This window comes from Lolium rigidum, chromosome 1 (genome assembly GCF_022539505.1).
Source record: "Lolium rigidum isolate FL_2022 chromosome 1, APGP_CSIRO_Lrig_0.1, whole genome shotgun sequence".
Lineage (NCBI taxonomy): Eukaryota > Viridiplantae > Streptophyta > Magnoliopsida > Poales > Poaceae > Lolium > Lolium rigidum.
The window spans coordinates 30,099,030-30,115,406 of NC_061508.1; the positions used below are offsets into that span (position 1 = coordinate 30,099,030).

Below are 16,377 nucleotides of genomic sequence, written 5' to 3' on the forward strand. Positions count from 1 at the left end.
CGAGGAGTCGGCGCTCCATTCCGGCGGGGTTGGCGCGTCGTCGACGCGGTTGCCAATGCGACGGTTCCGCTTCCTGGCAACTGCACCGTCGCTACGTATGTGGCGGTTGAGCGTCCGAGCCGCTGACGGGTCGGTCCCGCGCCTCCTCGCCTCTCATTTCGTTGTGTCCGGCGTGCCCGGTGCGTCCCCTGTGGGACGGGGACGGGCTCGGGACGCCGGACACCGTATCGGGGCGCGCCGGACAAAAAAAAGGCTTTGGGGCGCGCGGCTGGGAACGTTTTTTTGTCCGGCGCGCCCCAAATCCCTTTGGGGGACGGTTTGGGGGCTGAGATGCTCTCGTAACACGGGAGACAGGACTCCTATCTGCCCACGATTTATTTTAGCCGGTGTAGTAGTAGTACAGTAATATAATTCGTCCATCCGTCCAAGTTGTGGGTGACACTGCTGATACGGTCCAGCCAGCGTCCATACCCGCACCGAATTCACCCATCCCTATCATCGTCACCTCCCACGTCCCTCCCGTGCTACTACTCCGACACGAGTTAGAACTAGGAACACGACGGCTGATTCCTTCAGTCCTCACTCGAATCCAATTTCTGGTGCGCCGGTGGTAAGCTCTTTCCTAGTAGTGTTGAATCTTGAAATTGATGAAGTCACCACAGACGCCTCGCTATCGACGGAAACGTCGCCTCCCACTGAATGAATATTCGCCTTTTATGAGACATACAGATGTCAAACCTGGGGTTTGAACTCTGGTGGGCTGGGGGTACAACCACCCTCCTAACTACCCAACCTCAGGCTGGTTCTCTGTATTACTTGAATATTATTTGTGCACCATGGATTTTTTTCATGGTTTGACCCACTAAATCTCATTTCGAACCCGCTTGCTATGGGAATTTTTTTAGTTGCAACCTATCTTTTATAATAAGTGAATTTTTTATTGCAACCCACTTAAATTTTAAAAATCTTAGTTGCTACTCACTTACAGCTCACTAGCACGAATCTCGATACAAATCCAACATCTGAGGATCTGGCTGAGACCGAGAATTAGCAAAGTTATTTATTTCATCCTTCCTCTACTATCCAAGTTCAGACTGATGTATTACTTTCAAATAGAATGGTTGTCGTCTGGTCGCCGTCAATGTTGGGACTTAGTTGTGGTTTGCACAAATTGGCAACCTATGCAAAACAAAAGGGAAAATGACCCAAAGGGAATTCTTTACGCCTTTCTTCTAGTAATAGAGTTGGTAGTGCTCCCACGCCTCTTCTGAAAATAAATAAAACAATTAATAATGGAGAAAATACTCAAATATCCGTGAAAATAAATAACAAATTTTGCTAAGATGTTTACTTCAAAAATATTAGTCTACGTAAAATGCAGTAATACATTGGTAAACAAGATCATTTTAAAGGCATATTACATACAAGTTGCTAAAAATAATGAATGTCATTAACACATATTTTTACAGAAGAGCGGATATTTAAAGTATTACTCCCTCCATCTGTTATAATTGAGATGCACAATAAACGAAGAACGAAAAGTAAAACACTGCAGAGGACACGAGATTTTAACGTGGAAAACCCTTGCAACACACAAGGGAAAAACCACGGGCGCCAGCCAGCAAAACTTCACTATTTCGGTGGTGTTTACAAACGCCGTGGGTGTACAATGATGCGATGATAACCCTAGCGGCGGCTTACAGGGAATATAAATAGGCGGTGGCAACGATCCGTACTGCGGGGGCTGCCGCCCCCGCACCCCCGCAGGCGTCCCCGTAGGGCACGACATATGGGCTAACTCGACTACGCTACGCTTCGGCCCAAGCCTCCGGCGACGGGCCTCGCTCCGCTCGTCGAAGTTAGCCTCCCTTTAGTATATGAATTTGGATCACAAAATAACAAACTCCACCTTGAGACAAATTCCTTGTAGCATGAACTTCAACAATCACCTGAATCAACAAAGAAAACACTTGCTCGGCGCCAATAGCCACTTGGGCTAAACAAGTTATACCAACCAAGCTTGAGCAAAGCTCAAACTTGGACACGAGGACAGAGCTTAGTCATCATATCAGCAGGATTATCATGAGTACTAATCTTGCATACCTTCACTTTACCTTTTGCAACCACATCTCCGATTGCGTGGTACTTAATATCAATGTGCTTTGTCCTATCATGGAACATCTGATCTTTAGTAAGATAAATAGCACTTTGACTCGTCACTCGAACAACTTAATGCAAGAATTATCTCCACAAAGCTCAGCATATAACCCTTTCAGCCAAACAGCCTCTTTACCTCGCCTCAGCAATAGCCATGTACTCAGCCTCGGTAGTAGATTGTGCAACAAGCATCCCGCAAAGTAGCCTTCCAGCCTAACAAGACATCCACCAACAAGTAAACACATAACCTGTGAGGGACCTTCTCCGATCCAAATCGCCGACATAATCTGAATCCACATATCCGGCGAGCCCCTCACCAATCCTGCCAAACCTCAAGCAAGCTTTTGATGTGCCGCGAAGGTACCCGAAAATCCACCGAACAGCCTTTCCAATGTTCTTTACCGGGATTAGCCATGTATCGACCGACCAAACTCATAGCATATGATAGATCGGGACGTGAACAAACCATGGCATACATCAAGGAACCAACAAGCACTAGAATAGGGAACTCGAGACATGTACTCAATATCATCTTTAGAGCTAGGACATTGCAAAGCCGACAACTTGAAATGAGAAGCAATAGGAGTAGTAACTCGACTTTGCATCATGCATATTAAAACGATGAAGAACTTTCTCAATGTACTTTTCCCGACTAAGAAACAACAAACTAGACTTTCTGTCCCTTTTGATTTCCATGCCTAGTATTTTCTTAGCAGGACCAAGATCCTTCATCTCAAACTCACTACTTAATTGATTCTTTAAAGTAGTGATCTCTTTCATGCTCTTGGCAGCAATCAACATATCATCAACATATAGCAGCAAATAAATAGGTGATCCATTAACAAACTTGATATACACACAACTATCATACCGAGATCTCTCAAAACCATGTGTAAGCATAAATGAATCAAACCTTTTATACCACTGTCGTGGCGACTGTTTCAGCACCATAAAGGGACCTCTTTAATTTGCAAACAAGATCCTCCTTACCAGGCACAACATAACCTTCAGAGTTGGTCCATATATATATCCTCCTCCAACTCACCATGCGAAAAGCAGCCTTTACATCTAGCTGCTCAAGCTCAAGATCATGCATAGCAACAATACCAAAGAAAGCACGAATAGAACTATGCTTCACAACCGGGGAGAATACATCATTATAATCAACACCTGGAATTTGACTGAAACCTTTTGCTACTAACCTTGCCTTAAACCGTGGAGGCTCATTAGGAGACAAACCTTCCTTTCTTTTGAATATCCACTTGCAGCGGACAGCCTTCTTTTGTTTAGGCAAGTGCACAACATCCCATGTGCCATTCTTCTCAAGCGATTGCATCTCTTCTTGCATCGCACCTACCCACTTATCTTTATCAACCGAAGCAATGGCTTCAGTATATGTAGCTGGTTCAATATCATGCTCCACCTGTTCAAGCACAACTCAAAGCATAAACAACAATATCACATTCTTGAATTAATCGGGTAGGAGGTGTAATATTTCTCTTAGGGCGGTCAGCAGCAATAGACCGTCCTTGTCGCTGAACAAAAGGTGGTGAAGGTGGAACATCATTATCATCATTGTTGGTTTCAGGAAACACATTTTCATTCTCCTTTGCGTGCTCCACCCGCACGCCAATTCCGTGCTGCTCATCATCGGGAGAATCAATAGCATCGAAATATCAGTAGACGGACTATCATTAAACATAACCGCCTCATTAAAAACGACATTCCTGCTCAACACAATTTTCTTAGTTTCAGGATTCCATAATCTATATGCCTTAACTCCCGAACCATAACCAAGGAAGATGCACTTAACAGCCCTTGGCTCCAACTTTCCATTATCAACATGAGCGTAAGCAAGGCAACCGAAAACTCTCAAATCTGAATAATCAGCAGGCGAACCGGACCATACCTCAATTGGAGTTTTCTTATCAAGTGGAACGAAGGTGACCTGTTGATGAGATAACATGCGGTGGAGGCTGCTTCAGCCCAAAAACCTCTATGCATCTTTGCATTAGACAACATGCAACGAGCCCTCGAAATAATGGTCCTGTTCATGCGTTCAGCCACGCCATTCTGTTGAGGGGTGTACGGAATGGTATGATGTCTTACCATCCCATCATTGCTGCAAAACTCATCAAATTCATTTGAACAAAATTCCATACCATTGTCAGTACGGAGTATCTTAACCTTCTTTTCAGTTTGGGTTTCTACCATAACTTTCCACTTCTTAAAAGCATTAAAAACATCAGATTTATGTTTCAGAAATATGGCCACACTTTTCTTGAGTAATCATCAATAATTGTAAGCATGTAATTAGCACCACCATTAGAAGTTCTACGGGACGGACCCCAAACATCAGCGTGTACATAATCTAAAATGCCTTTGGTGGTATGAACGGAAGCATTAAATTTTACTCTTTTATGCTTACCAAAGATGCGAGTGCTCACGTAACTCAAGATTACCTAAATCGCAGCCATCAATTAGCTCTCTCTTTGCCAATTCTGCCATGCCAAGCTCACTCATATGTCCAAGACGCTTGTGCCAAAGGTTAGTCTTACTAGTTTCATCGTAACTAACAAGCAGCAGCAATACCAGGCAAAGTGCTACCTCTAAGGACATATAATTTCGCAGAATTCATATCACCAATCATAATAATGAGAGAACCCGATGATACCTTCAAAAGTTTGTTCCCACCTTTGTACTTGTACCCGTCACAATCAAGGGTACTCAAAGAGATCAAATTCCTCGCCATGGAGGGTATGTGTTTCACTCCTGTCAACGTGCGTGTCATCCCATCATGGGTCTTGATCTCGAACGGAACCAATGCCAACAATGCTGCACCGGTTGTCATTCCCCACACGCACAAAATCTCCACTCGCACGGACTCATAAGAACTGAACCAATCTTTGTTACAGCAAATATGAAACGAACATGCAGTATCAAGAATCCATTCATCATCACGTGAAACACATGCAGCCAAAACAGCTAAGCAATCTCCATCGAACTATCACTACCAAGCAACAACAGCAGCCTCACCCTTACCGGTGACAACGGCAGCCTTACCATTACCATCATTATTTTTCGGTTGGTAAGTTCCGTTCCTTTTCTCCTTGTTCTGCAGCCTTCCAACAATCATCAATATTGTGGCTAGATTTCTTACAATACCTGCAGAACTTGTCACGTCCTTTGGACTTTGAGCGACCTCTATCGCCCTTGCTCTTATCTCTCGTTGTTGTGGTAGTAGTTATCTCGCCGCTCGGTCCCGCCACGGACCTCTAACGCCTCCGCCTTGGAGGACGAACTTTCAGCCTCGCACCATAGATTTCATTTTCTCCTTTTGTTGGAGAGCATCATAAACTTCCGCGAGAGTTAGTTTGTCGCGGCTCAATAATATGGTGTCACGAAAATTACGGAAAGAATTAGGCAGCGAGCATAAAAGAAGAAGACCTAAATCCTCATCCTCATACTTAACTTCTATAGACTGCAAATCAGAAACAATCTCTTTCCAGGAAGATAGGTGATTCATTACCGAACCTCCCTCTTGCAACTTATGCGAGAACAGCTTCATCTTCACGTGCAATCTGCCCGTGAGATCCTTGGACAAACAGATCTCCTCTAGTTTGACCCATAACTCGGCGGTGGTTTTCTCCTGCAAGCACTTCCTGCAGAATATTATTGGACAGATGGAGTTGAATCAACGATAAAGCCTTACGGTCTTTCCGCTTCTCCGCATCGGTCCAGGTATCCTTCGCTTTCTCGCCGAAAGCATCGATCGCTTCATCCGGATCCGAAGATTGGGCGAGAATCGCCCTCATCTTCACTTGCCACAAAGCAAATCTCGTGGTGTAGTCCAGCTGCGGTAGATCGAACTTCGATGACGACATCTCGTAAACCCTAGATCCAAAGAACACGGGCTCGATACCACTTGTTATAATTGAGATGCACAATAAACGAAGAACGAAAAGTAAAACACCGCAGAGGACACGAGATTTTAACGTGGAAAACCCTTGCAACACACAAGGGAAAAACCACGGGCGCCAGCCAGACAAAACTTCACTATTTCGGTGGTGTTTACAAACGCCGTGGGTGTACAATGATGCGATGATAACCCTAGCGGCGGCTTACGGGGAATATAAATAGGCGGTGGCAACGATCCAGTACCGCGGGGCTGCCGCCCCCGCACCCCCGCAGGCGTCCCTGTAGGGCACGACATATGGGCTAACTTCTGACTACGCTACGCTTCGGCCCAAGCCTCCGGCGACGGGCCTCGCTCCGCTCGTCAGAAGTTAGCCTCCCTTTAGTATATGAATTTGGATCACAAAATAACACCATCCATACATACCACGTACATATCCTCATTTTTTTAATTGTTTTAACATTGATAATCAGTAAATGAATAATACATGTGTCATAAACATTGTACCATTCATTTTTTTCCTCCAAATTTTAATTTAGTAGTAATATTTGTAACACATAAACCATATTTTTGGGGACAAATTGATGAGCAACCACGAATATTATAAGTTGTGTGCCAATTCAGGGTTACAAGAAAATCTTCAATATTTCCCGTGTGGCAAAAGTTTCACAAATGACAAGCAAAGTCACATAACGTTGTGATAAAATACGAAATGTGGGGAAAGTGAATAAGCATTTAATTAAAAGAATTAGAGAAAACCATAAATATTCTACTAAAATTACTAAATAATGCCGGAACCTTATAATTCATAAATATGAAATACTTGTTAAAAAACTAGAGAACCCCAAAAAATACATGGTCAACCATAGAACTTGTATAGTTACTAAATAACTTATAATTAATTTTCTAGATTTTATTGTCTTTCCTAATTTATTTCTAAGTTTTTCTTTGCTTACTCTCTTCCTATTATTCTATATTTTAATAAATCCCTAGTTTGCTAAAAATTCATACTCTACTTTTTCTTTACGTAATTTTAATACTTTTCCCCTAAAACAGTCTGCTTTTAGTTTCCTTCCACTTTTATTAGTTGTTAAAACCAAGATATTATGGTACCCCAGAGTTGAGAAAATACACTTAGACTTTTAAGCACTAGAGAGAAGAAGAATATACAAATTTAATAAGAATGGAAATTGAGCATATATCCAATTCTTGAGAGATTAAATGCAAGTATGTTTGTTCCATAGGGTTAGCACTTGCCTAACGCATATTAGTAACCCTAACTAGTTGGCGGTCCAAAAGTAAAATTAATTATCAAAATAAAATTGGAACTACTCTCGGTATAGAGTTTGTACAACTTTTCATACTAAGTCGTATATGCAATTGGTTTTTTTTTTTTTGGTTTTAGATATTCTTAGCGGGCTAAAAATTAAGTTATAGCTCGGTCAGGTCCTCAGGTTGATTTGCATCATGATTAGTGGTATAGGTGAGTTGCAAGTGGATTGCAAATGAGGAAAAAAAAAATTCATGCAGTATAAAATCATGGGAGGACGTCATTGGCCGAGAATTAACCTAGTTCTAAATGGACTGTGCATTTGACACACCTTTTTTCTTATTTTCGCGAGAGATGATATTGCATCCACTTGATCAAGTACCCTGTAGGCAATCTAATTACCCTGATATGTGCAATGGGTTCATTTTTTTCGTCAGAGATGACGATTCTGTATCCAGCTGATAGAGTACCCGCGTGTAGGCAACCTAATTAGCCTGAAGCCTGCTAAAACGCCCACATGTGGTAGCTACAAAACATGGCAGCACATGCTACACAACGAGGTACTGTAATTAAGCAATGCACCTAGCCTGACGAACTGCCGCACGGTACACATCTATTATCTATCCATATCCGCATCGTCGATTCGTACACGGCATAAAATTTACTCCAAGTCCAAGTCGATCGACTCTGCGCAAGCAATAGTTTCGCTGGTTCCTCACTGTTGCACTGCGACTTCGTCACCCCCGAGCGGACAAGCAAGCCGGCCACTGACGCACAGTGTAATGTAACAGTGAAGAACTTCTCAGCGATCGCATCACAAACGAACGTACGCCGATCGACGCCGCCGCCGGACTGGATCCTCCCGTGATCCCCATGGAGATCTCGGGTGAGTTTTCATTGCGTACGTGGTCGCACGGCGGCGCTCAGGGCATCTCCAACCGGGCGACCCATCCCGCGCCCGCGCGTCCGGATGGGTCGAAACGGACAAAAACGCGGCCCAACGCGGGGACGCACCGCAAAAACGGACGGCCGCGGCGTCCGGAACGACGCAAACCCGGCCCAAATCTGGGCCGGGTTTGCGTGGCCGCGGATGGCACGCGGCGTCCTCGCGTGTCCGCCCTGTCCGCGTAGCTGGCCCACTCGTCGGTGCCCCGGTCCTATTAAATGTGGATCGGGGAAGGGACCTGTCCCTATCCGAGTCCCCACTTTCCACTCCGGCCGCACGCGCGAGCTCGAAGCTTCCGCGCCGCCATGGCCCCGAAGCGCGAGTTCGAGCCGTCCGCCAACGACCACGAGGCCGGCAGCAGCCCGGCAAGTCGCGCCGCCGGCGCTCGCAATGGGGCCGCCGGCGCTCCCGGACGCGAGCGGATCTACGTCACCGTTGCGGTGGCGCAGATGTTCCGGGACGCCGGCGTCCCAATGCCGTGGGGGACGTGCACCTCCCCACGGCCGGCACCCGAGCCCGGATCGGGTTCCGGTGCCGCCCATCCCGGCTCCGGCCGCGCCCGCTCGCCGAGATCCGGAGGCGCCGCGCTCAGCCGCCGGCGGACCTCCGCGCAGGACCCCGCGTACGGCGACGCAAGTCCCAACCGGGACTTGTGGTTCGAGGTGGAGCACGATGCGCGCCGGCGCACGTGCTTCACATCCGCGACGGCGCGGCCTCGCGCGCAGCCGCGCACACCTGCCAGGCGGGCTGGCCGCCGCCCCGGCGGGCTCTACATCAACGAGCCCGCGCCCCAGCCACAGCCGCAGCCGCAGCCGCAGCCCCAGGAGGAGGACGACCCGGAGCTGCAGGCGGCGCTCGCGGCGTCCCGCGAGCAGCAGGATCTCGACGAGCTGGCCAAATGGCCGGACCTCGCCGAGGCGCTGCGCACCTCCGCGCTGGAGGAGGCGGCCAGGAAGGCCCAGGAGGACGCGGAGGCGTGGGCCTTCCTCGAGCTGGCGCGCCGCCAGAGGAGGCTACGCGTCAGGCGGCGCTCCGGGAGGAGGAGCGCCGGGCCGCGCGCCTGGCGGAGGAGGAGCGCCTGGCGGAGGAGGAGCGCCTGGCGGAGGAGGAGCAGCTCCGGCAGGAGTCAGCGCGCAGGGCACGGCTGCGCAGGCCGGCGAGCCCGCCGAACCCGCGCTCCGCCTGGGAAAGGGCGCAGTGGGAGCCCTGGCCGGAGTCCCCGGTGCCCTCCGGCGTGTCGAGCCGGAACAGCCGCGTCGCCGCCGGGGCGTCGTCGTCATCGACGCCGACGACGACGAGTACTACTGGGGGTAGTATCGCCGGCGGCCACCGTGCTCGCAAACCCCGTCTAGGGTTTTCTTTTTTTTAGTTTAAAGCCCATATAGGGCTTTCTTTTGTGTAAAAATTGCCCAAAATAGGGCTAAGTTTAATTAACCAGTAGTTTATATTTATTTGCTGTTGTTTTTATTTTTCATTTTCATTTATGTTTTTTTTATTACATTTGCGTTGCGTCCGCGCGTTGGGCGCAGCGTGCGACCCAAACGGACACGCGGACGCGGGCGCTGTCCGGTGTCCGTTCGGCCACGCAAACGGCCCAAAACGGACGCGCTGGGCCGTCCGTTTGGGTCGCCCGGTTGGAGATGCCCTCAGGCCCCTACTAGGCGCTGCGGCCGGATCCGGGGGAGATGCGCGGCCAGGGCTGGGGAAGATCCCTGCTACGGTACCACGAAATCTTGGCCTGATGGCGACCAGATCCCTGTGGCAGTGGCACTGTGGGTCTGTGGGTACACAGAAACACCATGGATCTCTGTGACTGAATAGCGATGCGATGAGAGGTGATGGAGGACGGGGGACATGGGAGTGGTCATCTTTGGCTGTGGATTGTGACGGCGGGAGGACTGGTTTATGGGGATCATGCACTGCATTTGCATTGCATGGCTTGCTCCTTTGAGTTTGAGGGGATGATGTGCATGTACCCGGCCGGCCATGTGTTGCCTCCTGATGAACTCATCGGCACCACACATGTTAAGTTATCTGCAAGTCTCGCTTTGTTCTTTCTTTTCATCTCTTGCTCTAGCCGTAGCCTAGCATTGGGATCATTAGTTTTCTCTAATATTTTGATTACTTGCTTATCATAATTGTTATCATGTGTGAACGCTGGTCTAAAGAAATTTCCAGGGAAATAAGATAGAGCGAAGGGCGCCGCTACCTAACACATGCGTTGCATCTATTGGCTGGGTTGCTGACAAGACACACATTGTTTTTTGGTGGAAATTGTTAGAGGCCACCATTTGCTATGTCTTCAAAAATTGTTTCTTTTGCCACACCAAACAACATGGCAATTAGCAATAAAGGAAATTTTCTGGACATAGATACTCCTGAACACGATATAACTTAGTCCTGGATTAAGTTAGGTAATTTACCAATCCCTAAGTTACAAACATGTCGCGAGGGGGAGTTTTCTTCACATTGTTCATTCAGATCTTATCATTTTTAGCTAAACTTTATACTTTCAAATTTGAGTATGAAAAAAAGTACACATATACATATGCGTATCCTCTACATTTAGAAATTTTGTTTAAAAATTTTAGAGACAGGGAAATACAGATTTGGGGCCCGACAAGTTATCCGGTACTCATGAACCTAGGTTCCACTACGTAATATTGTAACTGACAAGCATGTTAGATTGTCAATATGCCTATGATAAAAAGGACGCTGGCGAACTGCCATCGCAAAGATGGGTCCTGGGTTCCACAAAAGCTATTGTTTTTGGGGCATAGAAATGTCAATCTTTTTACTAAATGCACCATTGGTAGTACAAAGAAATACACAAATTTGCAAAAAATGGACAAATTATGTTTTATGTTGCTCTAAAAATAATCAAATTGTGCGTACTTACTATCTTTGTCTTCAACTTTGTAGCATGAAATTTACGAATCAATATTGCCCGATGCAGCACACATTATAACTTAGCATGAAGTGTATTAAATGAAAACATTAACTATACTATTTTGAAATCAACGGTGAAATCGTTGTGGGGAAAACTATATTGCAAATTTAAAGAGTTTAATCCTTTTAAAGCATTTTGAAGGCTTTAAAGAAAATTAGTGGCATCCTAGGACTCCACTTAGCTCTTCTTTGGTGTTCTTCTCTAGGAAAATATTTGTTCTTCAGTCCAAATAGACAATTGCAGATGGAGCTTTCACCAACTCATTATATTTTACGTGATATCACGAAAGTGTCACGGTTCAACGATGTTGAAGATAGTTTAACCCCCTGACACCGATATTGTTGGCCATATCACGGAAGTGTCATTGTTTAAAGTTCCCTACATAGACGCACTTCCAACATATTTGCGGTGGTATGCTTATCGATATGGTTTTTGACGTAGACCTGAACTACGTCAAGGGCAACATTTCTTTTGTGGAGAAAAGAATGGACCCTAATATAGCACAACAGTCCACATCGCGACCCAATGTCAACTGGAAATGTGGCAAGTCGAAAAGTTGATGTTGGCATCCCACCATGTGTCGCGAGATCCGATGGCTATTGTTGCACTGGGCCTAGGAACGGAAATCCAAACATGAAGTAAAAGCTCAGATCTGAGTGGGAGTTTGTGCTTTTGTTTGAGCAACTTGAAATTGTCGAAATGATGTTGTCTTAACAAAACAAATATTTCAACTTTTGTGCAATCATCTACAAAGCTACTTATTAGATCTACATGTCCTTACTTCTTCCCGTGGAGCAGTGGGAACATATGAATATTGGATGCACTTAGTAGATGGTGGTCGTCAGGACTATATTCAAACAGGGTGGCTCGCGGCAATCTTATAGAAAACAAGATGCACATAGGCTCCTTGTTTTCGTTTTTCTGATTATTGATTAATGTAGCCGCTTTGATTGATCCATGAAATTGTAAACTTTATTACTTGATACCTGAAGCTATGTAATAAATGAGCTAGTGTGCATTTAAAAAAAAAACATTGTGTGCATTTTTTCAAGGGTGTCACTATTTTTCAGTCGACTGAGAACTAACTTTGTTTTCATTTGGATCATCAAAACTCAATTGCAACTCATGTTGCAACTGATAGCTAGCATGGATCACGAAGCAAATCTAACAGTCCGAATAATTGTTCTCCGTTGCATTTCCAACTAAAAAAAAACTCAGTTGCAACTTCACTTGCAACTAAAAAACTAGTTGTAACTCGACTTGCAACTGATATGTACGAATCACGATGCAAATCAGACGGTGTAAAACCTGACTAAGCTTGAACTTAGTTCTCAGCTAGGTGAGAAGTAGCAAATCCCTTTTCCCAATGTAGAAAGGCTGCGTTTCCCTTTTAAAAAAATTCCTAAGATAATTAGACTCACCTTCAACTAACCCGCAGAAATAGTTAACCCGGTTTAATTTGAACTCGATCCTAGTGACCATACTTTTGACAGATCCACACTCCTGCTGGCCTCTCTGCTTCACTCATGTGAAACCGCGCGATCAAAGTTAATTACCCAAATGCATAGTTAGCTATCGCTTATACTGGAGTAGAACGAAAACCATCGCTTATACTGGAGTAGAACGAAAACCATCGCTTATACTGGAGTAGAACGAAAACCATCGCTTATAATAGTGATCCGCATTTCATGCATGGATAGCGATCAGGACATGGCGATTTGATGTCCTTTTGATAGTACGATGATCAGCAACTAGCTCAGACCAGATGCATAGGGGATTAAATTAGCAGCTCGAGGCACGCGAGTTGTCGGCATACAGCATCATCTCTATGCGATGCAAATCTTGACGGAAGCAGTGCAATGTTCCTCTCCAAGTGGGAATAATATTAGGTGTATATATGTTTTGTTTCATGGTTGTTAGGAACATGATTTTAATTGAGGGCCCTGTTTCTCGAAAAAAAGAAAAGATTTCAATTGAGAATCTTTTTTTCTAGGACTATATACGATCATAAAATACTTGATTTTGGAGGATCACATGATACGAGAAAGGTACTAACTAGGACTATGTATATGTGGATGATCATAATTAAAACCAATCAATGAATAGTCAAAACAAGAACCGGTCTATTTTGCAAGTGTGGTTGTCGGGCTCGATCGTGCAATACAAACAAGGGCATTTCCACGCGTCCATCAACCTCGAGCCGGCACATGAACTACGCTAGAACATGACTAGTTTCTTAAGCAAGTGGCTATCATTAGCAAGACAGCATCTCGAAAACCCATGTGAGCATGATTAATGCCCATACTCGTAAGACGATATGACAGTGACCAATAAGATTCCAAAAGAGCTCCATGGCCATGCATGCATGTATCTTAAGCAGCAAAATTTGTAAAATAAGGGGCAGAATTGATCTCTCATTTCTGATCTCTGATTATGTTACTCCACATATTGTCTGCTGCCCAGGAGACGTGATGCTGCTGAGTCACGTTTGGCAACATGCCAACAAGAAGGTTTATAACCTTCTGGGCTTGTACTCCTAGTAGACATATTTATGTCTGATTGTCTGAAGAACACAAAGATTCGAGGCTTCTGTTGGACCTCCACACGAGGAAACCTGGAGTAGAGCCGATCCCTTGGCCCGTCTTCGGTAAAGTTCCTGAAGTGTGTCTTTTCGGATGTGTGAAACAGTCACCAAAACACAACTATAATTATGTCGGAAAAATTCTATGAAGGCGTCTACAATGGAGACTCAGTTATTCATCATTGGGGCATCCACGACCACTTGGAATGATCAGTTCATACAGTAGGGTCTGTCACTTATCTTAGACCGACTCAAATACTTGATACAAAGTGTTATTGTTAAATGTGACAACATACAACAGTAATAAGGTTGACTTTAGTACTCTAAAAAAGGGGTCAGCATTAAGGACCCCCATATGCGTTTGGCAATCTCTGACTGGCGGAGAGGAACTAAAATGCACAACGATGTGATGCTTTTATTTTTTGCTAATTGAAGTACCACCTTTTTTGGACCAACAATCTAACTTTATTATTACCTTCGTTTCTAAATGTAATTTTTTCAAGAAAGCTAAAATAGCTTTCTAAAAAGGCTTACATTTTCGAATGGATGTAATATTTAATTGGAGATGTACATTCGATCGACGAAAGCAAAGCAAGCGACCAACATAGAACATTGAAAGACTATAAAGTTACCTTAAAGCAGCTTGAGGTCACCATCTCTAACTCTGTTATCCCAACTCGATGCTCTTCCATGCACCCACAAAAAAAGTCGCAGAATGTCATACATGCACAAGCTTTCTAACCTCATAGGTTTTGAATAGTTGTGTGATCTGTCCACAACAAGACGTGATGAACTTAGACCGTTGAATGCTCTATGACCGAGAAAACAGTTATGATGACATAAAACTGAACACAAACCCCTCACAAGGATTGCCATTCAACCATTGCCCCATCAACATACTATCAAAGGAGAAGACCAAGTAGACGTTAGGACGAAGCAGGGAAAACAAAGACACCACTAGCTCACTAATATCGGGGGCCACACCATAGCAGACATGGAGCCTGAAACCATTACACATGACACATTTCGATATCTATCGCCAAAAGCCCTCCTCTAAGAAAATGACATCCTTGTTTTGCATACTCTAACTTGGACAACCAATTTGACCAATGAAATATGAGAACTATGCCACAAAAATTATACAATAAAAAACTTTGTTCGAATACGAACACATCATTATAAATTTTACACCACATAACCTCGCATTGGAACAAAAAGACATGTTTGTCAAAGTACCACCTTACTACCTTAGTCAGGGGAAAGTATTTTTTTCTCCTATTGTGAATTTGTTTTGTTATCAAATGAGATATATATTTTAGAACAAGTTATGAAGGAGATGTAAAAGATTTGTTTTTTTGAGGGTTAGATGTAAAAGAACTGTGCGGAGTGGAGATATATCAGTATCAGCCCAGGGCAACCCAAGACAGCCCAGTTATGTTACTGGACTCGGGCCCAGTTGCAGTAGCTATCCCGTACTTCTAAGAACAACTCATCGCGGCCTCCATTCTCCTCTTCCTCCGATCAGGGTTTCCTCGCGCCGCCGCCGCCTTCGTCCCCGCCGCCAAGATGGTACGCACCTTCGTTTGCTCTCTCTCTCTCTCTCCTTGGATTCCCGCTGACTTGTTCCGTTGCTTCTCATCTCGTGTAGCCGTCGCACAAGACCTTCCGGATCAAGCAGAAGCTGGCCAAGAAGCAGCGCCAGAACCGCCCCATCCCCTACTGGATCCGCATGCGGACCGACAACACCATCAGGTACGATTCGCCGCCGTGCTCTTCGATCTGCTCGCTTGATGTTGCCCCCCCAGGAATTTCTGGATGAGAGAAAGCTCCTCTGATCTACTCCTGTTTCTCTGTTGCTGTCTCAGGTACAACGCGAAGCGCAGGCACTGGCGCCGCACCAAGCTCGGGTTCTAAGCAGGGGAGGAGAGAGGCACCGGAGGCTCCCGCTTGGAGAAGGATCTAGGGTTTATGAGTTGCCGCATATTTCGATGTTTCTGTAAGCTAGCAAGTGGCTCCGGATTCCCTGTTTTAAGAATTTACTTGTGTTGAAGAGATTATGTTGGTGCTGCTTGTAGCGCACCTGGCATATCGTCATATTATGCTGATTATGGAACCACTTCTATCCTTGTTAGATTCTTGGTGTTAACCGAGTTGCAGTGGCTTGATCAGTTGAAATCCATTATTAGCTTGATTGGTTTATGTGTTGTATGAATCTTTTTCTTGTGTCCTGTTTTTATCCTCTACTTGTTTGTGATGTAGGATCGAGTACTGGTTGCTTGATAGTGATTGATCTGTTGCAGTTTGGGCAGACCCTTTATCTCTCGATAGCCTGTTATAGTTATGTATAATTCCCTGGCCTGTATCCACTATTTCATACAATTACAACCTTTCATGTTTACTTGTTTGGTTCTCTTTTTTTGCGTATAGGAGTTTCATTTCATGTTTCTGTCCTAGGTTGTACAGATACAGCATGTCATTATTTCTCTAATTAGCAACACCTATGAAAGGATTTGTGCGAGGGCATGCACCACTGTTCTTTATGCCCATGTCCATGAGC

General features: G+C 45.2%; 1 protein-coding gene across 1 annotated transcript; it reads left to right on the forward strand.

The window, feature by feature from the left end:
* The first annotated feature begins 15,281 nt into the window (after positions 1-15,281).
* LOC124670446 (60S ribosomal protein L39) lies at positions 15,282-16,019 on the forward strand. The gene is made up of 3 exons (XM_047206946.1): positions 15,282-15,389; positions 15,469-15,572; positions 15,686-16,019. Exons 1-3 carry the CDS (start codon positions 15,387-15,389, stop codon positions 15,732-15,734), a joined length of 156 nt encoding a protein of 51 aa, XP_047062902.1. The 5' UTR covers positions 15,282-15,386; the 3' UTR covers positions 15,735-16,019.
* Positions 16,020-16,377: the final 358 nt, after the last annotated feature.